Source organism: Saccopteryx leptura, chromosome 4 (assembly GCF_036850995.1).
Source record: "Saccopteryx leptura isolate mSacLep1 chromosome 4, mSacLep1_pri_phased_curated, whole genome shotgun sequence".
Classification (NCBI taxonomy): Eukaryota; Metazoa; Chordata; class Mammalia; order Chiroptera; family Emballonuridae; genus Saccopteryx; species Saccopteryx leptura.
Window position 1 is genome coordinate 210,707,323 of NC_089506.1, and position 23,374 is coordinate 210,730,696.

At 49.2% G+C, this 23,374-nt stretch overlaps 1 protein-coding gene across 2 annotated transcripts in view; it reads right to left on the bottom strand.

The window, feature by feature from the left end:
- The window catches only part of SEC14L5 (SEC14 like lipid binding 5), a 52,492-nt gene that overhangs the window by 22,543 nt on the left and 6,575 nt on the right, over window positions 1–23,374 (bottom strand). The window contains exons 3-8 of one of the 2 annotated variants that reach the window (XM_066382677.1): window positions 10,757–10,906; window positions 10,226–10,357; window positions 9,199–9,327; window positions 8,442–8,634; window positions 2,677–2,789; window positions 815–1,004 (exon numbers count right to left, since the gene is read on the bottom strand). In XM_066382677.1, the coding sequence (XP_066238774.1) occupies window positions 815–1,004; window positions 2,677–2,789; window positions 8,442–8,634; window positions 9,199–9,327; window positions 10,226–10,357; window positions 10,757–10,906 (907 nt within the window). Of the gene's footprint in view, window positions 1–814; window positions 1,005–2,676; window positions 2,790–8,441; window positions 8,635–9,198; window positions 9,328–10,225; window positions 10,358–10,756; window positions 10,997–23,374 lie in introns of both variants that reach the window. The other variant, XM_066382676.1, reaches the window with a different exon arrangement.

The following is a 23,374-nucleotide window of genomic DNA, read 5'->3' on the forward strand; positions in this document are numbered from 1 at the left end:
AACTAAGGTGTCACAACGAAAAACTAATGATTGATGCTTCTCATCTCTCCATTCCCACCTGTCTATCCCTCTCTCTGACTCTCTCTCTGTCTTTGTAAATAAATAAATAAAATTTTTTTAAAAAAAGAGTCAACTCTGAATTTTTATATAAAGGACATTGAAAATCATAATAGACACTGGCTTCAACGTCAGTTTAATTTTTAAAAATCTAAAGATACTTATAGTGAGTTGAATAATATCCCCCGCCAAAAAAAATTCATATCCACCCCATACATTCAGAATGTGGCCTTATTTGGAAATAGGGTCTTTGCAGTTGTAACTAGTTAAGGATCGAGATGTGATCACACTGGATCAGTGCGGGCCCCACATCCGAAGACCGGAGGGGTCTTTATAAGAAGAGGAGAGGACAGAGAGGCACAGAGAAGAAGGCCACGGGAAGACAGAGGCAGGGACTGCAGTGATGCTGCCTAGCCCAGGAACCCCTGGGGCCACCAGAAGCTCTGAAGATAGGGAAGGAGTCGCCCCTAATGCCTGCAGAGGGAGCACAGCCCTGCTGCCACCTTGACTTCAGACTCCTGACCTCCAGACCTGGGAGAGATGAGGCTTTAAGCCACCCAGTTTGAGGTCATTGGCTAGGGCAGTCCCAGGACACCATTCGCCTGAAGCCCAGCTCTGCCATCTTCCTGGCTGTGTCGTCACCTCCGGAAGCCCAGCAGAGTCAAAAGGAAAAATAAGAAGCATGAAGAGTGCTATTCAAAGTGCATCAGGCAGTGACCACATGTGCCCTCTACGTTATGTAGGTCAGGGAACGCACCTAAGTCCTGGTAGTGCCAGCCCCCCGCATAGAACTCCTCCAGGAGGGCAGGGGGGCGCCAGGTCTGAAGGAGGAGGTCCACCTGGTGCTGCTTTCTCCAGCTCAAGGACTGGCACAGCATCTCCCGGGCCTTGTCCAGGTGGAAGTCACGAGCCCGCAGGAACCGAAGGATGTGCTGATCTTTGGGAATCTGAGAGAAGAAGGGGGAGCAGCCCATAGAATGGTAGTCCCTAACCCCGGAGATGAATTTATGGAAAATGAATCTCCTGTCTTATCTGAAGAGACTGAGCTGGGGAAAGGGCCATGTGCATCCACAAGCCAAGGACTGCTAGCAGCTACCAGAAACCAGGAGAGAGACAGAGAAGAGATTCTTCCCCAGAGCCTCCTGAAGCAACCAACCCCGCTCTCACCTTGATCTCACCTGTCTGGCCTCCAGAACTAGAAGAGAATAAGTTTCTGTTGTCTTAAGCCACCAAATTTGTGGCAGTTTGTTTCAGCAGTCCCAGGAAATTAATACACCCCTCTTAACAGTTTGTTATTTGAGCCAATAAATAATCCCCCCTTTTGGCCCTGGCTGGCTGGCTCAGTGGTAGAGCATTGGTCCGGCATGTGGAAGTCCCAGGTTCAATTCCCAGCCAGGGCACACAGGAGAAGCACCCATCTGCTTCTCCACCCTTCCCTCTCTCCTCTATCTCTGTCTCTCTCTTCCCCTCCTACAGCCAAGGCTCCATTGGAGCAAAGTTGGCCCGGGCGCTGAGGATGGCTCTGTGGCTTCTGCCTCAGGCACTAGAATGGCTCTGGTTGCAACAGAACATCGCCCCAGATAGGTTGAGCATCTTCCCCTGGTGGGCATGCCCGGTGGATCCCGGTCAGGCGCATGCGGGAGTCTGTCTGACTGCCTCCCCAGTTCTCATTTCAGAAAAATACTAAATAAATAAATAAATAATCCCCCCCCCCTTTTTTGCCTTATTGTTCAAGCGGCATTCCTGCCACATATAGCCCAAAGAGTCTAATAGCTGAGGTGACAAACCAAGACCCCACCAGCTCTCCTTCCTGCCCGAGGGCAAATATCAACAATCAAGAGAAAGCCAGCCCCAATTACTTGCTGCTCATTCTGAACCAGACATGGCTCCAAGCACTTGACGTGAATTCCCTTTAATTCACTCTGGGAGGTGAATGCTAATGTTATCCCCATTTTACAGATGAGCAAACAGGCAGACAGGTTACATCACAGCCCAACACTCACTCCCTTGTCTGACCTCCAAAGTGGGGAGGGGGGGGGGTCTTGAGGAGGAAGGGCCAGCAACTCATGACTAAACAGAAAGTTCTTATTCAACAGAGTTGAAAGTCAAGTGCACGCTTGGGACCTTCATGTGATGGGGCTCAGAGTCTAAAGACAAAATCTACATACAGTCAAAAATCAACCCTCGCAAGTCACTAAATTCCTCTTAAAAAGAACAGTATACCTGGCTTGGTGAACAGCAGTGGTTGTCAATTGGAGGTGTGCCCCACAGGGGACATTTGGTGATGTCTGGAGCCATTTTTGGTTGTCACAACTAGGGGAAAAGAGCTTGTGGCATCTAGTGGGTGGAGGTCAGGGATGCTGCTCAAAACCCTACAGTGCACAGGATGGTCCCCACCATCAAGAATTGTCCAGCCTCAAATGTCAACAGTGTCAAAGCAGTGATAACGCACAGCATGTGTTATAGATACACGATACAATGAAAAGAAGTCAAAATCTAAATATCCAGCATGGCCAATTACACAAACTTTTCTCCCTGGCCCTTCCTGCCCAGGACGTGAGTCTGGGCCGCTACGACCGAGTACACAGCTGCTCCAGCGGGTCCCAGCCCTGCACCGACCTTGCCTTTGTGCGTGTCCTGCAGCCAGTGCCGAAGCTGAATCAGGCAGCTCTCCTGCAAGGGCGTGAGCTGGCCCAGGTACCTCTCAATGTAGTCTGCGTCCAGCTTGTCCCCTGCGAGAGAAGAAGGGGGCTTCAGGACAACAGGGAGATGCTCTGTCTCTTCACCTCCTTGTCTGCCCTTCCTGGAACCCATGCCTGACTGGCCACCTTGGGTCTGAAATGTAGTCCCAAGGGGCACAGTAGCCCTTTCACCAGACGACAGCCACGTGGGCTCCAGGCCCTTTAGTCTTTTTGATCCATTTCCAGGGCGGTTCTGAAAACCCGTGCTGGGACAAGCCTGGATCTCACAATGGCAAGTAATATGTCCCCTTGGTCCTTCAGGAATGGAAATAATCCCCACCCTCTGGAGCTGACCCCCTTCCCCGAATATTTTCTTCCATCCTCCCACCTTCCCCTCTGGCAGACATCAGCTTATTCTCTACATCAATGGGTCTGTTTCTATTTTGTGTTGTTTATTCATTTGTTTTATTTTTTTTCTTAGATTTCACATAGAAATGAAATCCTATTTGTCTTTTTGACTTATTTCACTTAGCATAATACCTTCTAGGTCCATCTTGTTGCCGCCAATGGCAAGATTTTGTTCCCTTTCATTGCTGAGTAATATTCCATTGTATATATGTACCAGGTCTTCTTCATCTATTTGCCTATTTTCCTTATCAATAGACACGTAAGTTGCTTCCACATCTTGGCTATTACTAGTAATGCTGCAATAAACACAAGGGTGCATCTATCTTTTCAAATTAGTGGGGGGTTTTCCTTCAGATAAATACTCAGAAGTGGAATTGCTAGATCATATGGCTGCTCTATTTTTAATTTTTGGAGGCACTTCCATACTGATTTCTATAGTAGCTACACCAAACCAACAGGGCACAAGGGTTCCCTTTTCTCCACATCCTCGCCAGCACTTGTTATTTGTGAATTTATTGATGATAGACATTTTGACAGGTGTGAGATGCTATCTCATTGTGTGTGTGGGGGGGGGTTTGTTTTTGTTTTTTTTAGATTTTATTTCTTCTTTTTAGAGAGCAGAGAGAGAGAGAAAGGGTGGGGGGGGGGCGCAGAGGAGCAGGAAGCGTCAACTCACATATATGCCTTGACCAGGTAAGCCTGGGGTTTCAAACCAGCAACCTCAGCATTCCAGGTCAATGCTTTACCCACTGCACCATCACAGGTCAGGCTCATTGTGGGGTTTTTGTTGTTGTTGTTGTTGTTTTTAGAGAGAGAGAGGGATAGACAGGGACAGATAGACAGGAACGGAGAGAGATGAGAAGCATCAATCATTAGTTTTTCGTTGCGCGTTGCAACACCTTAGTTGTTCATTGATTGCTTTCTCATATGTGCCTTGACCGCGGGCCTTCAGCAGACCGAGTAACCCCTTGCTGGAGCCAGCGACCTTGAGTTCAAGCTAGTGGGCTTTTTGCTCAAACCAGATGAGCCCGCGCTCAATCTGGCGACCTCGGGGTCTCAAACCTGGGTCCTCTGCATCCCAGTCCAATGCTCTATCCACTGCGCCTAGTCAGGCTCATTGTGGTTTTGATTTGCATTTCCCTGATGATTAGTGATGGTGCCATCTTTTCATATGTCTGTTGGTCATCTGTATGTCCTCTTTGGAGAACTGCTTATTCAGGTCCTCTGCCAATTTTTTAATCATATTATTGGGTTTTTTGGTATTAAATTGCATAAGTTTCTTATATAGTTTGAATATTAACCCCTTATCAGATGTATCATTTGTGAATGTTTCCTCCCATTCATTAGGTTGTCTTTTTGCTTTGTTGATGGTTTCCTTTGCTGGGCAAAAACGCTTTAGTTTGATGTAGTCCCATTGGTTTCTTTTTCCTCTGTTTCCCTTGCCTGAGGAGACATATCCAAAAACATATTGCTAAGAGCAATGTCAGAGATTCTACTGCCTATGTTTTCTTCTAAGAGTTTTATGGTTTCAAGTCTTACATTTAAGTTATTGACCTATTTTCAGGTTTTTGTGTGTGTGTATGGTATAAGAAAGTGATTCAATCTCATTTTCCATGTCTAGCTGTACAGTTTCCCCAACACCACTTTTTTTTTTTTTACAGAGACAGAGAGAAAGTCAGAGAGAGGGATAGACAGGGACAGACAGACAGCAACGGAGAGATGAGAGGCATCAATCATCAGTTTTTCATTGTGACACCTTAGTTGTTCACTGATTGCTTTCTCATATGTGCCTTGACTGTGGACCTTCAGCAGACCAAGTAACCCCTTGCTGGAGCCAGCGACCTTGGGTCCAAGCTGGTGAGCTGTTTGCTCAAACCAGATGAGCCCGCGCTCAAGCTGGCGACCTCGGGGTCTCGAACCTGGGTCCTCTGCATCCCAGTCCGACGCTCTATCCACTGCGCCACCGCCTGGTCAGGCCCAACACCACTTATTGAAGACACTGTCTACCCCATTGTATAATTTTCCTTCCTTCGTTGTATATTAACTGAGCATATAAATAAAATGTAAAGTACAGGTTTTTCACCTCTTTGGTTAAATTTCTAGGTATTTTATGCTTTTTGATGCAATTGTAAATGGGATTGTTTTCTTAATTTCTCCTTCTGATGGTTCACTTTTTTTTTTTTTTTTACAGAGACAGAGAGAGAGTCAGAGAGAGGGATAGACAGGGACAGACAGACAGGAATGGAGAGATGAAAAGCATCAATCATTAGTTTTTCATTGCGCATTGCGACACCTTAGTTGTTCATTGATTGCTTTCTCATATGTGCCTTGACTGCGGGCCTTCAGCAGACTGAGTAACCCCTTGCTCAAACTAGCGACCTTGGGTCCAAGCTGGTGAGCTGTTTGCTCAAATCAGATGAGCCCGCACTCAAGCTGGCGACTTCTGGGTCTCAAACCTGGGTCCTCGGCATCCCAGTCTGATTCTCTATCCACTGCGCCACTGCCTGGTCAGGCCTGATGGTTCACTATTGATTAAAGACTATTAACAATATGACACGCATTATCTCAGTGAGTTCTCCCAACACACCTGTGAGGCAGGCATCACTGTTGTTCCCACTTGAGAAAACACAAAGCTGACACTGAGAGAGGTTAAGTAAACTCAAATGAACAAATGCATGTAGTGCGCCCAGCATAACAGGTGGTTGATGAATACCGGTCTCTTTTCCCTCTCCACCACCCCAGGCCCACTGTGGGGTGCAAGGCTTTTGATAGACAGAGCCCTGACCCCAAACTACAGACCATAGCTGCACAGATCATTTTCACTATTCAACCCTGTTTCACACAGTTGGACTGTTTGGGGTCAACATGTACTAGCATTCAGAGGCTGGGCTCCAACCTGAGGCCCTGTCGCCCGCTCTTAACTTTGGGAGCAGCAGAGGCTGGCATGGCAAGCCATCTTGGTGTGTTGGCCGTTCAGTGGGTGGGGACCCTCTGCAAAGAGCAGCCCCCCAGGCATAGCTTGCTTTTAGTGTGCTGATGGCACAATAAGAAACAAACAGGATTTCTTCACATCTAGCAGCAGGACCTAACTGGTTCCTTCGAAAACAAAGCCCAGGGCTGGGGGTCACGCCATCTGCTCTAGGCAGCACCTGGGTCACCAGAGGCAGGAGGGATGCTGTGGGGGCGGCGGACTCTCCAGACCCGAAACACCCAGCGAGATCAGAAGCAGAGCGGCTGGAGGCGGGGGGACCAGGAAGGCCAGGGAGAAAGACAAGGGAGGCAGGAGATCCCAGCACTCTTCCGGCCCCCAGCGCAGTGTGAAGGCCCCTTTCTCCTGAACACAAAGGCTCAGTGATTCCGAGCGGGGTGGAAGGGGCATGACTGTGCCTCCTCCCGGCCATCCCGCCTGCCAGTCCCACTGTGGGCAGCACAGGCAGAGAAGGAAGGAAGTCCTGTGTGAAACGAGGAGGGCACAGGACCTGACCCGTGTTGTAAAAAAATGTGTCTTCATACTTTTAAAATGTATGTACAATAGCAGCCATGAGTTCACACAGTTGGCACAGGATAGGTATCTGTTAAGCAAATGAATGTCGTTCTTCCTAAACACAGCCCAGGTGTGCTTTTGGTTCCATGGACTCTAAGTCAGGCAAGCCCTACAGCTCAGCGTCCCCTCAGAGAAGCTGAAGTGTGGTGAGCACAATACACATGGTGAACACTGGAGTCAGGGGCATGTGCATGTGCAGTTCTGTATTCCAGGGTTTTTTCCCTTTGACATCATATTGTGAGCACTTTCCATGTCAATAAAAGACTGAACTATGACAAAGAGTTCATTACCTTAATATGCAAAGAGCTCTCACAAAGCAGTAAGAAATTAATGGGCAAATAGGAAAATGAACAAAGAACAAGAACGGGGAATTCACAAAAAAAGGTAAAGAGAGTCGCTCAACATGAAAAAAGAATACTTGAGCTCACTCATAGGAAAGAAATAATCACTAATCTACTAGTGATCACTCTTTGCCTTTCAGAGTTTAAAATGTCTAATGACAATCTGTAGGGAGCCAGGATGAAGTCGGAACAGCCACGGCTACACACTGTTGGTGAAAACATTGCCTAGTACAACCTGTTTGCAGGCCTAACTGGTAAATCTACCAGAACTTTAGCTGCATATAAGCTTGACTCATCAATTCAACTTTTCTAATTATATGTTATGTATATACTCATGCAAATATTTTTTAAAAACAAAGATATACCATATTATTTGTATTTTTTAAAATAGAAACAAAAAAATAAAAATAGAAATAAGCTCTGGCCAGTGGCTCAGTGGATAGAGAATTGGCCTGGCATATGGAGGTCCCAGGTTCGATTCCCAGTCAGGGCACACAAGAGAAGCGACTATCTGCTTCTCTCCCCTTCCCTCTCCCCCTTCTCTCCCTCTTCTCCTCCCACAGCCAGTGGCTCAATTGGTTTAAGCGTCAGCCCGGGCACTGAGGATAGCTTGGTTGGTCAGTCTCAGGTGATAAAAATATCTTGGATGATTTGAGCACAGTCCCCAGATGGGGGTTGCTGGGTGGTTGCTGGGCACATGCAAGGGTCTGTCTCACTATTCCCCTCCTCTCACTTAAAAAAAAAATAAGAAGAAAAGAAACAACCTAAATATTCATCAGTAGAGGACTAGCTAAATAAACTAATTTTAAAAAATCAATAAATGTTTATTAATAAGTAAGTTGCATTGTAACCACACTATGTAATACTGCAAAGTGCTCAGACACAGGCACTGACACAGAAAGCTGCACAAGAAACATTAGTAAGTGAAAAAAACAAAGTATCAAATAGAGTGTATAATATGCCCTCATCTGTTCAATGTAGGTTATACGTGTATGTATGTATGTATGTATTAAGTATGTATAGATGCCTAGATAGTTTCATAAACACAAAACTATTGTTGCCTCCAAGGAGGACAAAGGAGTCTTACTTTCTACTTGACATCTTCTGAGCAATTTGAGGTTTTTCCCACCGTGAGCGTGCATTACTCATATAATTTAAAGTAGTAATAAAACCAGAGGAAGAGGGATCCCTAAGGCACCAGATCAGGTCAATTCCTGGTCTAGAAATAAACCAGTCCTGGCTCCTGGGCAGGAAGAGAGAGCGGGCAGAGCACCCGTGAGAGGGAGGAGGCTGAGTCATTCCAGGACCCGGCCCCATCCCTGAGGGGCTCCAAGGCCAGGCTCCCCCCATGCACTGAGCAGACCTGACGCAGACTTCCTAGGACTTTGGGCCTCAGCCACAGTCACCTACCGTCGCTACCAGCCATCTCTGGAGCAGGGTCCTGGGTGCTTCTGGGCCCGCTGACCTCCAGGGAGCAGGGATCTCCCAGCCCGGCCTGGGAGCACGCGTCCTCCTCTCGGACCGGGGCAGGTGTCCAGCGGGGAATGTGCGAGATGCCCTGGGAGATGAGCTCGTGCAGGTAATGCTCGATCACCTCCTTCCCCTGGAAGCCGGAGAGAACCGAGACACGTCAGCCCCGGGGCAGGACAGTTGAGGTAACCGCCGCCAGCTTGGGAGTCACCCCCACCTGGCTCTGGGCCCAGCCCTGAAACATGGCTATTGAGCAGCAGAAATGTGGTCAGGCCAAATGGAACCATAGCCCCCAAATATGTTTTATATTGATAACGCATTGGACAAAATATATTATTAAGATGGATTTCATCCATTTTATTACACTAAAAAGCTTCCACTCAGTGAAGGGTCTGATATCTTTAAACCAAGCAGGAACAGTTTTACCAGAAGAAAGCACCACATAACGTCCCCTCCTATGTCCACAGAGTTCACACTCAATCCTGGGAACAATCAGGACAGTGATTATAAGGCCCCCATTATGGGCTAGTTGTCCATCTCCTGTGATATGGCCATTGAGAGAATCCCCATTCTAAGGATGGGGAAGGTTAAGGATCGTCACATGGGTTGTCAGGTGGCAAGGCGGGGTTGGAACCAGCACTGGTAGCCCCCAAGGTCTGTGCCTTTCCTCCCTGTGACCAGCGGAGCCCCCTCTCACCCTCTTGACGTTGGCTGTGTACTGCTTCATGGCGATCTTCTCCAAGGCACTTTCAAAGCCAAAGAAGGACCGGATGTCCAGTGAGGCGGACTGCTCAAAGCAAGTCCACTCTTCATTCTCAGGGTGGACCTAAAAGCAAGGCAGGGACGACAACACGGTCTGAGGGTGGGGGACACCATGCCCTCCCCCGGGGCTCTCTTGGTGACCTGGGCTTAGCTAGAGCATGCGGTGGACAGCACCATCACAGCTGGCAACACCTGAGGGCTCCGTCCCGAGCACAACACAGATTCTAAAGTGTCAGAGAAAAAAGGACCTTCTCAGGATGGGCCGGAAGTAAGGGGATCTGAGGTCTACATTCCTGTCCCTTAAAAATTATATGCATATAGTTATATATATATATACACATACACATACACACACACACACACACACACACACACACACATATTTAGGTAATGTATTTAATGTAATACATCAAGCCAGTGACCAGAGCTCAAGCCCAGGAGCTCACCCTCAAGCCTGAGTTCTCGGGGGTTTCCAACCTCGCCATCACCTGTTAGGTGAGGAGTAATATTTTAGTATGTCTCAAGCAATATTTGAGACTACTTAAACTTTAAAAAAGAAAAAGTGCCCTGGCTGGGTAGCTCCCTTGGTTAGAGCATCCGGATACGCCAGGGCTGCGGGCTCCATCCGGGGTCAGAGCACATGGAGTCAACCAGTGAACCCAGGGATGGGTGGGGCAACAGGTGGGGTTTTTTTCTCCCTCTCTCGCAAATCAATCAATCAATAAAGAATCCCTGAATGTATAAATAAGTGGAGCAACAGATCAATGTTTCTCTCCCTTCCTCTCTCAGAAAAACAATAATAATCAATGAAATAAAAAGGTATCAGCTGTGTATCCAAACTGCAGACGTGCTGCATCTTATCCGACAAGGCCCCGGGAGGGAGGGAGTTGGCGGGACGCGGGTTCTCAGGGCGCAGGCGAGGGAGGGGGGGTGAGATGGGAGGACCTCTAGCGGATGCTCACCGTGTAGCTGCAGTTCTCGTGGACCACCACGCGGCTAGCGAAGGTCTCATTGTGCGCTTCGATGTGGAGGGTCCTCTCCTTCCAGTTCAAGACGTTTCTCTGCACGAAGACCACGTGCTCCACACCCGCGATCTGCAAGGAAGGGGCAGCGGGGGCGTGGAGGTGACGGGTTGCGGCACAAACCCCGCGGGCTGGCCGCGGTCACTCTGGGACCCCGGGACCCCAGCCCCACGCCTGCCCTCCTGCCTAGGCCGGGATCCCTGACTCCATGCCCCTGACTCAATCTTCCCAACCCCCATTCCCGGACCCCTGCTCGCCCGTGGTCCCCCGCCTGTCCCAGCCCAGACTCCCAGCCCTTGTCCCTCTGGACTCATCCGGCCCTCCGACCCAGACCACACCGCATAACTCTCCTTTGGCACCAACATTCACACATTTGCCCACGGCCTGGCCCTGGCCCTGAGTACCTCTTTCTGCTGTCCCCCACCCGCCTGTCTGTTCTCCTCCCGGCTCCCCGGCCCCCTGGACTCCCACCTTCCGCAGCAGCCGCGGGGCCTCCACGCGCAGCCGGCAGCTGCGCTCCACCACGTGCACCGCGCCATCGGGACTGCGGGACTCGCACAGGACCTCGCTGCCCAGGAAAACCGGGATCTGCGGGCAGGTGGGGAAGCGCTTCTCGTAGGCCTGGGGGTGGAGGGGAGTGCGAAGGGTTGGCCAAGGTCCTCTGGGCACAGCCCTCCTCCTGCCTTGGCTGGAGTGTCCTCTCATTTCTCACTTAACAGAGAGGTCCGGAGAGTGAGACGAGCCTTCCCGGCCCCTGGGAAGTGCAGTGACCACTGCTGTTGAACCAACAAGACCGCCGTGTGCCTGCGCAGTGACCTGGCAGACCAATTTCTGGCTTTACATTTGAGCTTTCACCCTCAGATGGAAGAGTGGACTTGCCTGGGACATTTTAAAAGAAAGCATATCTCAGGGGAAAAGCTTTTGGACAAAATCCAACACCTCTTCGTGATAAAAACTCAACAAGCGAGGAGAGACCTGACAAAGGGCATCTACAGAAAAGCACCGCAAACCCACTCAGTGGTGACAGACGGAACCCTTTCCCCACTCAGAGCAGGAACGAGGCAAGGCCGTCTGCTCTGGCCGCTTCCCCCCCAGAGCAAGCACGTAGGCAACTAAAAGGAAGAAAGGGCACCCAGACTGGAAGGCTCGAGTATGTGCCCGGTTCCAGAAGTGCCAGAGTCAGAGCCACTAGGGGGCGTGCCGGCATCTAGAGGCATTCAAGCAGGGTCTGCCGCAAGCGCCTGTCACAGCCCACGTGCCCCGGAATCAGGATCAAAGCGAGCTCCAAATATAGTGCCGGCATCTGAGGACACACACTTCCACCCCCATCCCTCCCAGCGAAGAGGCGGCACCCACCCAAGCTCCGACTGGCAGAGGCAGGGGAGGGGGAAGGAAGAAATGAAACCGTGCCTGGTGCCCTTGGTGTTATCCCAGGCCCCGCAAGGCCAACCCAGCGCGTCCTCCGCCAGGGTCAGGAGGATAGGGCTGCCTCCTGCCATAAGTCAGAGCTGGTCGCTTTGTACAAACACACTAGCGTTAGTGCTGGTCCTCCGGATAAAAGTGCACCAGGGGGCTCCCAATCAGGAGTCTGGGCTCTGCGGGCTGGCAAGGGAGCCCCCCCCAACCCTCTTTCAAAGGAAGGCATCCCCCAGCCCCCGCCTTCCTGGGCTTAGGAGGAAGCCTCACAGCGGAGTGGATGAGAGCTGGGTGGAGCGCCACCTCCTCCTAACAGAGAAGCAAGTTCCTTAGAGAACTAAGTCTGTTTTATCATCTGGAGAAGGGGTGTGTATACCAAGCTTGTCTCCCAGAAAACAAAACCAGGTTGACAATCTCATGCAGAGCCTGGCACATTGCAGGCACCCAGCGTTTTCTTTCTCCAGGAACAGGACAAAGTGGTGGCACAGTACAGGATTGGAAGAACAGCACACGTTCCCTCCCAGCTAGTTGGGAGCACTCTGCTGGCATGAAACGCAGGAGGGAGGCAGAGGAGCCAGCCCCGCCCGCCTCTGTGTTTGGAAAGTATAAGGAGGGAAAGGGCTGCATGTTTCAGAACCCGTCCGGCTCAGTTCAGGTCTCTGCTACTTTCTCACTGGGTGGCCTTGGGCAAATCACTTGCCCTCTCCGAGACTCCATTTCCTCATCTGTAATGGGAGGATGTCACCAGATTGTGTCTCAGAGTAGTTGGTACTCCTCAAGCCTTGACTCTGCCCTTCCAGCTGTGTGTGTTCTTTCATTTAATTCTCTGCATGGCATCCTCATTCAACAGTGAGGAAATTGGAGCCCAGAGAGGCTAAGAAACTTACCCAAGGTCACACAGCACAAAAACAGTGAACCTGGAATTGAATGCCAGGCTGGCTCAGGAAGCCCTTGCTCAGCAGCAGGCCTGTTCTCCCAGGCAGCTGGGGAACAGCCAGGCTCTGTCCGCCGGGGCTGTGTAGTCATGATTTCTCCTTTCTCCACCCTCAGTCCCTCATCGCTTGCCAGGCAATGGCCACACTGCCCCTGAGCTTCTCCACTTCTACTGACTGTTCAGTCTCTCTCCTGCTCCCCAGATGAAAGGACATACTTAGAACAGGCCTGGATGCTCAAAACAAATCCCACACTCCATTCTGTGCCTGCCGGGCCCTGGGAGATCTGTCCCACCAGCCCACCTCCCACCCCAGCCTCCCTCCTCTGCCTTCACCATGCCAGCCTTGCTGTTTCCACCACACACTGTTATGAGTTGAATTGCAGGCCTCCCCCCACCTCCAATAAAACTCATGTGTTGAAGCCCTAACCCTCAGGACCTCTAAATCTGACCTATTTGGAAACAGGGTGGCTGTGGGTATGATTAGTTAGGATGAGCTCATACTGGAATAAGGTGGGCCCTAATCCAGTATGACTGGTGTCCTTATAAAAGGGGAAATGTGGACACAGACGCATACACACGGGGACACTACGTGAAGATGAAGGCACTGATCAGGATGATTCCTCTACCAGCCAAGAAACACCAGGGATACGACGACACCAGAAGCTAGGAGAGAGGCCTGGAAGAGCTTGTCCCCACCAGCCCTCTGAAGGAACCAACTCTACCGACACCTTGATCTCGGACTCCTAGCCTCCAGACTGTGAGATTAAACATTTCTGCTGTGTAAGCCCCCCCAATTTGTGGTACTTCGCTATGTCAGCCACAGGAAACAGGACATCCACCCACTAAGCTTGTGCCTGCCCAGGGCCTTTGCACTAGCTGTTTCCTCTGCTTGGAACACTGATTAATTCACTTGACAGTGAAGGGGGCGAGGGAGGTAGGAGTCCTTGGAATTCCCAGTCAGTAGGAGGCCAGGATGGGGGCTGAGGAGACACTAGGCTTCAGGGACTTGTCTGTCTCGGCTGGTCCCTCTTCCTGGGACACCCTCCCCCACCTCCCCTGCAAAGCTGCATCTCCCCTGTTCTCTGTCCTTTACCCCGTTCATTTACCAGATAGCACTTGTGGCACATTTTAACCACAGGTACGTACTTGCCTGCAAGTGGTACGCCCAAGGCCTGGGCTGCGTGCTTCTCAGCAACGCTGGCCTCACATCTGCATCGACCTCAGCTCTTGGCACACACTGGGAGCTCATAGAGAAATGCCAACGAGCAGAGAACGAAATAATGTAAACTTCTTACCGAAGTCCCAAAGAGCCCCAAGGAAGGGCCATGGCTCAGCAAACGCAGCCAGCTGAGGGCACTGAATTTTATTGGCCAACTTCCTGCTCTAACGATGCTCTTGTTAGAAGAGCCCCATCTGGAGCCCCCAGATAACAGAGGGGAGGCAGGCATAGGGGCTGAACAGCGGCAGACAGGCGCTTGGGCAAGCATACCCTGTCTGTGTGAGGGAAGGCGCTGCCTTCTCTGAGTGAACAGTGGCTGCTCCGACGACAGAGACACCCCAGGCATTGTGGGGCCCAGAACTCAGACTTCATCTGGAAGGCAGGGGCCCCGATACAAGGGGTCCATCCCGAACCCACTCTCCAGTGTCAGGACGGTCAGCTGGAGATTCCCTGGGCTTGTGAGATCTCGTGTCTGACACTGTTGTCACTGATGTTTACAAAATGACACCGACGTGTACAAAATGCTAACTGCATTGTTTCTTCCTATGATGCCCTGATGAGATGGGAACTAATGTTTCCCCACTTGACAGCCGAGCAAGTTGACGCTTGGGAAGACGCTACATGACCACTGTAGGTAGTAAGATCAGAGCCAGGCTCTGCTGACCCAAACCCCAGCCCTGAACCACCCTGTCCTACCTCTACGGGGACGCTGACGATATCACAAGTGTCTGTGGTTTAGAGATGCTGAGTCCTCCTGACCTAAACCCACAAATCAAGGACCCTTTGCCTTCAACACATCACAGGATTTTACAGGAGCAAAGAATTCACAGGCCCCAAGCTGTGTTGGAAACCAGCTCACACAGCTGGTTTAGTCCCTGCCTAAAGAGCCTACAGGCGTCCCCAAACTAGGGCCCACGGGCCGCAATGCGGCCCCCTGAGGCCATTTATCCAGCCCCCACTGCACTTCTGGAAGGGGCACCTCTTTCACTGGTGGTCAGTGAGAGGACCACTGTATTTGGCAGCCCTCCAATAGTCTGAGGGACAGTGAACTGGCCTCTTGTGCAAAAAGTTTGGAGACCCCTGGGACTGCTGTCCCACAAATTAGGCCTGAGCCTCTCCCTGATGGACAAACACGTGGTTTGGCCTCCTGAGGGACACAAGGCAGCAGAAGGATTCAGTTACAACCCTTCTGCCAGGCAGTTGGGAAGGGACACTCAAGCCTGCCGGCTCAGAAAGGAAGCCGGTCCAAAGCCCAGAACCCATCTTCCAGGACCTTGGCCAGGGCAGACAGAGGCTGATGGAAACTTCCACTACATGCTTCCCATATTCCCTCCATTCTGCAAAAATCCAGACACACGCGACATATGGAAATGGGGAGCTGGAGGTAGATAGCCCCGGGCTCCTAGCTAAGCTGGGGAACCGTGAGCACTGCATGTCCTCTCTCCCCCTTCACTCCCGTATGTAGAGTGGACCTTCCCCACGTGTACTCACTTGTACCTGCTTCCTTCCTTTCTGAGTCACACTGCTAAAGAAATCATCAGACCCCGGCAGTGGGTTTGCTCACCTCCAAATCCCTGGTGCTTTGAAAAACGCCTAACTCATAGTTGACACTCAGTAAACATCGACATGATGAATGAGTGAATGACAGCATAGCACAGTCATTGAGGGCATGGACTCTGGTGCTTGGCTTCAGATCTCTGCTCAGCCTCTGAACAACTCTGTGGCCGTGCAAACAAGTCCTCAAGCTCCCAGTTCCTTAATCCATTCATTTGTTAAAAGGAGAATAAGAGACTAGCTAGTAGCTACCGCTACCTACGGCGCTGAGTTTTGGTCAAAGGAGCCTGTTTTGGTAAAGTGCGGAGGACAGAGCCTGACACATGGTTCATTCCACAGAAGCATTTGTTAAATAAATTTAAATTTTTAAAAAGGGTGAGATTCTATAAAGTACAGGAAAGCTATTTCTGCTAATCACTTGACAGTTGCTCCCTCCTCCTCTCCCTCCTTCCTTCCTGCTCTTCCTCATGCAAATTCAAACCACAAATGTGGAAGGAATATCCAAACCGCACAAAGATCCTCTGGCCCAGTGTGCCGCCTTTCCTCGCCACGCTCCAGGCTGGCTTGGGGGACTGACCACCATGTGACCACCTCAGAGCCTTCCCTGTCTACCTGCCAGCTCAGCCCTGCCAGCCTGGGCGACTCCGGGACAGACAGATGTCAGTACTCTAGCTCCCCCAAGGCTTCTTTATAATTGAGATGTAATTATCATACCATAAAACGCACCCTTTTAAAGTGTACAACGCCATGGGTTTTAGAACATCCACGAGGTTATGCAACAATCGTTCCTATCTAATTCCAGAACATTTGATCACCCCAAAAAGGAACTGCATACCCAATGACAGTCACTACCCAATCCCCTCACCCTAGCCCTGAGTGTGAAGCCAGTAGCCGCGGCCACCATCACAGCAGCCTGGCCCATGCAGGTTCGCATTGGATTCGGACAGACGGTAATGAAACAACAGAGCCAAGAACTGGTGGGCCATTATCTTTAATCCTAGCTTGCACCCAGTGGGCAAGTAAAACACACACTGGGCTCCAAAACCCACTCATTCAGTGCTCACAAAGCTACTGACTTATCCGAGTTTCCTAGAATCAAAGGTTTCTAGCTCACCAGACTTATTCACCTCTGTTCTCCATCTCCTTCCTTCTCTCTGCACAAACTCTGCACTAACTGGCTTTTCCTTCAGCACTCCGCCATCTTGGCTGCTTCTCCTGGCCTCCTCCACGTGGCCTTTCTCTGCTCTACTCTCTGCTTTTCTCTCTAATGCTAATCTCAGGAACTGAGAGAGCAAGCTCCCGGTCTGCCCCCATTTTATAGTGTAGAAATGAAAACCTTTAATCCAATATACAAAATAGAGAAGTCTCTGATACAAAGTCCACCCCACATCAAAAAGGGTAGGAAAGGTTTAATCCTAAAACCAAGCTCCAGGCTACAAGGATCCTGCCTGCCCACAGCCCGCCCCCAACACACATTAATATCACCTGGGAGACGGCTGCCACCTGGGCAGCGCCATCTTTAACAAAGTGAGCATAATATATGATATTTTATCTGCCCAACACTAAGCAACGACTGATCTACATTCTGTCTCTATGGATTTGCTTTCTCTGGACAGTTGATATCATTGGAATCATACAGCATGTTGTCTTTTGTGACTTTTGCACTGAGCATTGTTTTCAAGGTTCATTCCTATTACTGCAGGTATGAGTGCTTCATTCTTTTTTATTATTATTGATTTGAATTTATTGTGTTTACCTAGATTCTAGTGTTGCCCCAAATGCATCCCCCTTCCCCGTATTCCCCTCAACATCTCCCTTGCCCTCTCCCCATTGTACCCTCCTTCCTTCCCTTCAGCTTTATCCTATCCTATCATCCCCTTTCCCTCTGTCCTCTTTTCCTCTGGTGCCTTTGATCCCTCCTCAGTCTCTATTCCGTTCCTCAGTTCACATTGTTCATTGAATTCCTCAAATGAGTGAGGTCATATGATATTTTTCTTTTCCTGCCTGGCTTATTTCACTTAACATAATAGTTTCCAGATCCATCCATGTCGTCGCAAAAGGTAAGATTTCCTTCTTTTTCATGGCCCCATAGTATTCCATTGTATATATGTACCACAGCTTTTTAATCCATTTGTCCACTGACAGACACTTGGGCTGTTTCCAGATCTTCACTATTGTGAACAATGCTGCCATAAACATAGGGGTGCATTTCTCCTTTTGAAACAGTGCTATGGGGTATATACCTTCTTGGGGTATATTCCTAAAAGTGGGATAGCTGGGTCAAAAGGCAGTTTGATTTTTAATTTTTTGAGGAATCTCCATACTGTTTTCCACAGTGGCTGCACCAGTCTGCATTCCCACCAGCAGACCACATCCTCGCCAGCATTTATTCTGTGTTGTTTTGTTGATGAGCGCCATTCTGACGGGTGTGAGGTGATATCTCATTGTGGTTTTAATTTGCATTTCTCTAATGATTAGTGATGTTGAGCATTTTCTCATATGCCTATTGGCCATGCGTATGTCCTCTTTGGAGAATGCTTCATTCTTTTTCATGGCTGAGTAATATGCCATTGTCTGGATCCCCAACACTTGGCCAAGTTGCTTAATCAGAGCTTGGGAAGTGAGCCATCAGACACCCGATGGCAGCACTGTCATCCCAGCTGATGAAAGGAAGTGGGCATGGCAGAACCACAGTGGCATTGTTTTGGAAGCCTTCTGAAATCACTGCCTTATATACCCTTTATAAACAGCTATACCCAGCCTGACCTGTGGTGGCACAGTAGATAAAGCATCAACCTGGAACGCTGAGGTTCAAAACCCTGGGCTTGTCTGGTCAAGGTACATATGGGAGTTGATGCTTCCTACTCCTCCCCCCTTTCTCTCTCTTCTCTAAAATGAATAAAGTCTTAAAAAAAAAAAAGCTGTTGCTATCCTAGCCAAAGCCTGCCTGCTCAGGAGACAGTAAAGACAGAGGGTCAGAAGGGGCTGTAGGCAGGGCACCCAGACCCAGTGAGGGGTACGGTAGGGCACCAGAGACAGCACAGGGTTTGGGCTCAGCCTCTGCCACTTGCCAGCTGGGTGACCTCAACCTCTCTGAGACACAGCTTCCTCAGAAAGAAGGATAATGAGGATGATAATACCTATTTCTTAAGGGTTGCTATAAAGATTGATGGGAGATAATATGTATAAGGCATTTAGTTGTGTCAAATACCACATAGTAGATTTTTAAATGGACATAGTAGAGTTTTTAGGGCTATAAATCAACATGGACTTGAACAGGTATTTGTATACCTGTGTTCATAGCAGCATTATTCACAATAAGCAAAAAGTAAAAACAAACCAAAAGTCCATTGATGGATGAGTGGATAAACACAATGTGGTCTATCCATACAGTGGGATATTATTCAGCTATCAAAAGGAATGAAGTGGATAGAGTGTCAGACTGGGATGTGGAGGACCCAGGTTCGAGACCCCTGAGGTCACCAGCTTGAGTGCGGGCTCATCTGGCTTGAGCAAAAAGCTCACCAGCTTGGACCCAAGGTCGCTGGCTTGAGCAAGGGGTTACTCGGTCTGCTGAAGGCCCACAGTCAAGGCACATATGAGAAAGCAATCAATGAACAACTAAGGTGTTGCAACGAAAAACTGATGATTGATGCTTCTCATCTCTCTCTGTTCCTGTCTATCTGTCCCTATCTATCCCTCTCTCTGACTCTCTCTCTGTCCCTGTAAAAAAAAAAAAGGAAGTTCTGCCTGACTGGTGATGGTGCAGTGGATAGAGCATCAACCTGGAATGCTGAGGACCCAGTTTCAAAACCCCAAGGTCGCCGGCTTGAGCACGGGCTCATCCTGCTTGAATGCAAGGTTGCCAGCTTGAGTGCAGGGTCGCCAGCTTGAGCACTGGATCATAGTCATGATCCCATGGTCGCTGACTTGAGCCCACGGGCGCTGGCTTGAGCCCAAAGTAGCTGACTTGAGCAAGGGCTCAGCTGGAGGCCCATGGCCAAGGCACCATGAGAAGTAATCAATGAGTAATTGAAGTGCCACAACTATGAGTTGATGCTTCTCATTTCTCTCCTTTCCTGTCTGTCCATCTGTCTGTCTGTCTCTCTCCCTTGCTAAAAAAGAAAAGAAAAACAAAGAATATTCTGATCCATGCTACAACCTGATGAACCTCAAAAACATGATGCTCAGTGAAAGAACCAGACACGAAAGGACAAGTACTTGTATGATCGTGTATGATCTCACTTACATGAGGTATGTAGAGCAGTCAGAGTTATAGAGACAGAAAGTAGAATGGCCGGTACCAGGTGTTGGGAAGTGAGGAGGAACAGGGAGTTAGTGTTTAATGGGTGCAGAATTTTATTTGGGGGAGACAAAACATTTGCGGAGATGGATAGAGGTAATGATTGCACAACACTGTGAATGTACTTAATGCCACTAAATTGTACACTTAAAAATGGTTAAAATATGAAAGTTTATATTATATATATTTCACCACAATTTTTTACAAAGAAACAAACCATCTCCTCCTAGGTGGTTTATAGCCTTACCAAAAGCATCAGTCATGATTTGGGATAGGATATGATATTCTGTGTTTGTTTATAGTTAATAACCTCTGTTTTTTGGGGGTTCCTTTGTTTTTGTTTTTGTTTTTACAGGGACAGAGAGAGAGTCAAAGAGAGGGATAGACAGGGACAGAAAGACAGGAACGTAGAGAGATGAGAAGCATCAATCATCAGTTTTTCGTTGCGAGACCTTAGTTGTTCATTGATTGCTTTCTCATATATGCCTTGACGGCGGACCTTCAGCAGACTGAGTAACCCCTTGCTCGAGCCAGTGACCTTGAGTCCAAGCTGATGAGCTTTTGCTTAAACCAGATGAGCCCACGCTCAAGCTGGCGACCTCAGGGTCTCGAACCTGGGTCCTCCGCATCCCAGTCCAACGCTCTATCCACTGCGCCACTGCCTGGTCAGACAACGCCTCTGTTTTATATCTGTTTTCTTCACTACTGGATTCTCCAGCATCCTCGTACAACCTGGGACACTGCAGACACCCAGCCAATGTTTGTGGATGGATGCATGGAAGGAAGGAAGGAAGGAAGGAAGGAAGGAAGGAAGGAAGGAAGGAAGGAAGGAAGGAAGGAAGGAAGGAAGGGAGGAAAGAAAGAAAGAAAGAAAGAAAGAAAGAAAGAAAGAAAGAAAGAAAGAAAGAAAGAAAGAAAGAAAGAAAGAAAGAAAGAAAGAAAGGAGGGAGGAGGGAGGGAGGCACAGGTACTGGGGCAAAGAGCAGGAAGCTGGAGCTCTCATCACATCACATATATAGTGCCTAGAAGAGCAGACTGAGTGGCACAGTACCCCCAGCTCAGCATGGGGGGGTTTCTGTCTACACCTGCTGGTGCCTTGCAGCAGGTGCACTGCCCAGAGAGTAACCTGTGTGTGCGCATTGCTGTTCACTGTCCACCTATAAAGACCGAAGTTCTGGAAGGCACTTCCTGCACAGGTGAATAAATGCCTGAATAGTTCCCCTCTGGTCATGATAGTGCATCTCTAGCTATTGACCAAGAAATTATCCTGAACAAGGTACAGATGAACAGCTTTGCCTGTTTTTCACTGGGTCCTGATCTCAAGGCCGCAACATGGGGCAGAGTTAGCACAGTGTAGTGATTACTCGTTTCTGCTTCTGACGGCTCTTCTCAGGGTGGGTCCCCGCTTTGCCTGGCTGGGACCTTGTCTCCTTCTGAGATCACACCATCACACCGCCTGGGCTCTCCAGCTCGGGGTGGGGGTGGGGGTCACCAGCCTCCCTGCCCAGCCCAGCAACTGCACAAAACCCTGCTGTGCTACTCGCCCAGGGGTGAGGAGCAGGGCACACCCTCCTCCTCTGAACACTCTCCCTGCCCACGGACTTCCCAGATCAGCTGGGACCCCTGATAGTTCCTGGAGGGATGAGGCCGCAGCAAGGCCAGCCTAGCGAGTCTTGACATTTAGCCACCACTAAATGTCAGGATCTTGACGGGAGGGAAATGCTATTCTAGATCTTCCAAGCATCTCAGGAATGCACCAGAACTCCGTCACCTCTGTTTCCCCAGGCTCCGGACAGAAAGCCCGCTGACCCACTTTTTGGCAGCCGGGGAATCCTCCTAACCCCCAAATCTGACCATGTCTCCCCCACCCCCCCACCCCCGCTTAAAACTTTTCAAACTCCCGAAGTCCTTGGAGAGATAAAGTGACCCACCAGTCACTTTCTGACTGTCACTGGGGCCCAACCCTGCCACATTCATTTCCGCAGAGACAAGCTCTGCCCCGAGTGGCCTGCACATGGCTGGCCCGCCACCCCTCAGCTGGGCTCCACCTGGCTGCCCTGAGACCCTGGGCTGGACTTGTTCTTCCCCCATTACAAATCATCCTTCATGCTTTCTCATTCTCTCTCTCTCTCTCTCTCTATCTATCTATCTATCTCTATCTCACACACACACACACACACACTAAACACAGTCCAGGAAAAAAGGGATCATGTCAAGAAAACCAGTTCAAGACAGAACTAGAAGGCAGACATGGTCCCACTTTCCTGAAGCTTATTGTTATGAAAAAGACCCATATAAATAAGCAAACAAGCAAATTCCATATACAATTAACAGAATAATGATGAATTCAAAAAAGTACGTACTAGGAATCAACTCTTTCATAGCCACTGCACTTAGCTCAGGGCTTGGCACTCAGGGGAAATTCAGTAAATATTTGCATGCATGAATTAATGCACGTGTAAACTAATGAATGAGGACCTTGTTTATTTTAGGGACCCTTGAAATCAGAAGATCACCTTTCTGGGCGGTGGATCATCTCTGTTCTCCCAGCTCAAATCAGAGCGTCTCAGAGCCCTGTAGACAATCCAGGGCGGAAAACATTGCTTCTCTTAATCTGTTAGCAACAGATCAGATAACAACAGGCTCCAGGGAACTAATTTAAACTCCTTTAAATAAGGCCCCTGCTGTTTTATTAAAACTACATCCATAACAACAATTTCAACTGTAACTGCCCTTGGCCTGGACTGCAAGGATATACCGTCAGAGGTCGCTCCTTATTAATAACCCATCTGCTAAATTACAAGCTGTTTATCAATACAAAAAGCCAGGTCTTTAAATATTTTAACACTTAATTGCTGACGACAGCCCTCACCTCGGTAACCCTTCCTCCGCAATGAAGGCTTATTGCTTAGGAAATTCTACTCCGTGCTGCCTTCCTCCTGTAGGTTTGCAGAATCTGAGATGACTTGAAGCCATGGAGTTTTTGAACCTGACAGGGCAGGGGGGGGAAAAAAAGGCGTCCAGGTCACTGAAGCCGTAGAGGTCACTGTGCACAGAGAAGTTTACTGAACATCAAGCCGGAACCCAGAGTGTCTGGCTGTGAGCTCAGGTTGTGGGGTCCAGTCCTCTAAGTTCAAACCTCTGCCATTTACTGAGCATTGTGGGCTGAATTGTATCCCCTCCAGAAAAGGTCCCCCCAAGTACCTCAGAATGGGGTCTTCTTTGGATGTAGAGCAGGGGTCCCCAAACTTTTTACACAGGGGGCCAGTTCACTGTCCCTCAGACCGTTGGAGGGCCGGACTATAAAAAAAACTATGAACAAATCCCTATGCACACTGCACATATCTTATTTTAAAGTAAAAAAAACAAAATGGGAACAAATTCAATATTTAAAATAAAGAGCAAGTAAATTTAAATCAACAAACTGACCAGTATTTCAATGGGAACTATGGACCTGATTTTGGCTAATGAGATGATGGTCAATGTCCAGTTCCATATTTGTCACTGCTAGCCGTAACAAGTGATATGACGCGCTTCCAGAGCCGTGACGCATGCGTCCTGTGTCACTGGAAGGAAGTAGTACTGTACGTGAGCGATGCCATGCTTTGCAGCGCCACCACATATAGTACTCCAGGAGCACAGGATGCATCCGCCACTGACCAC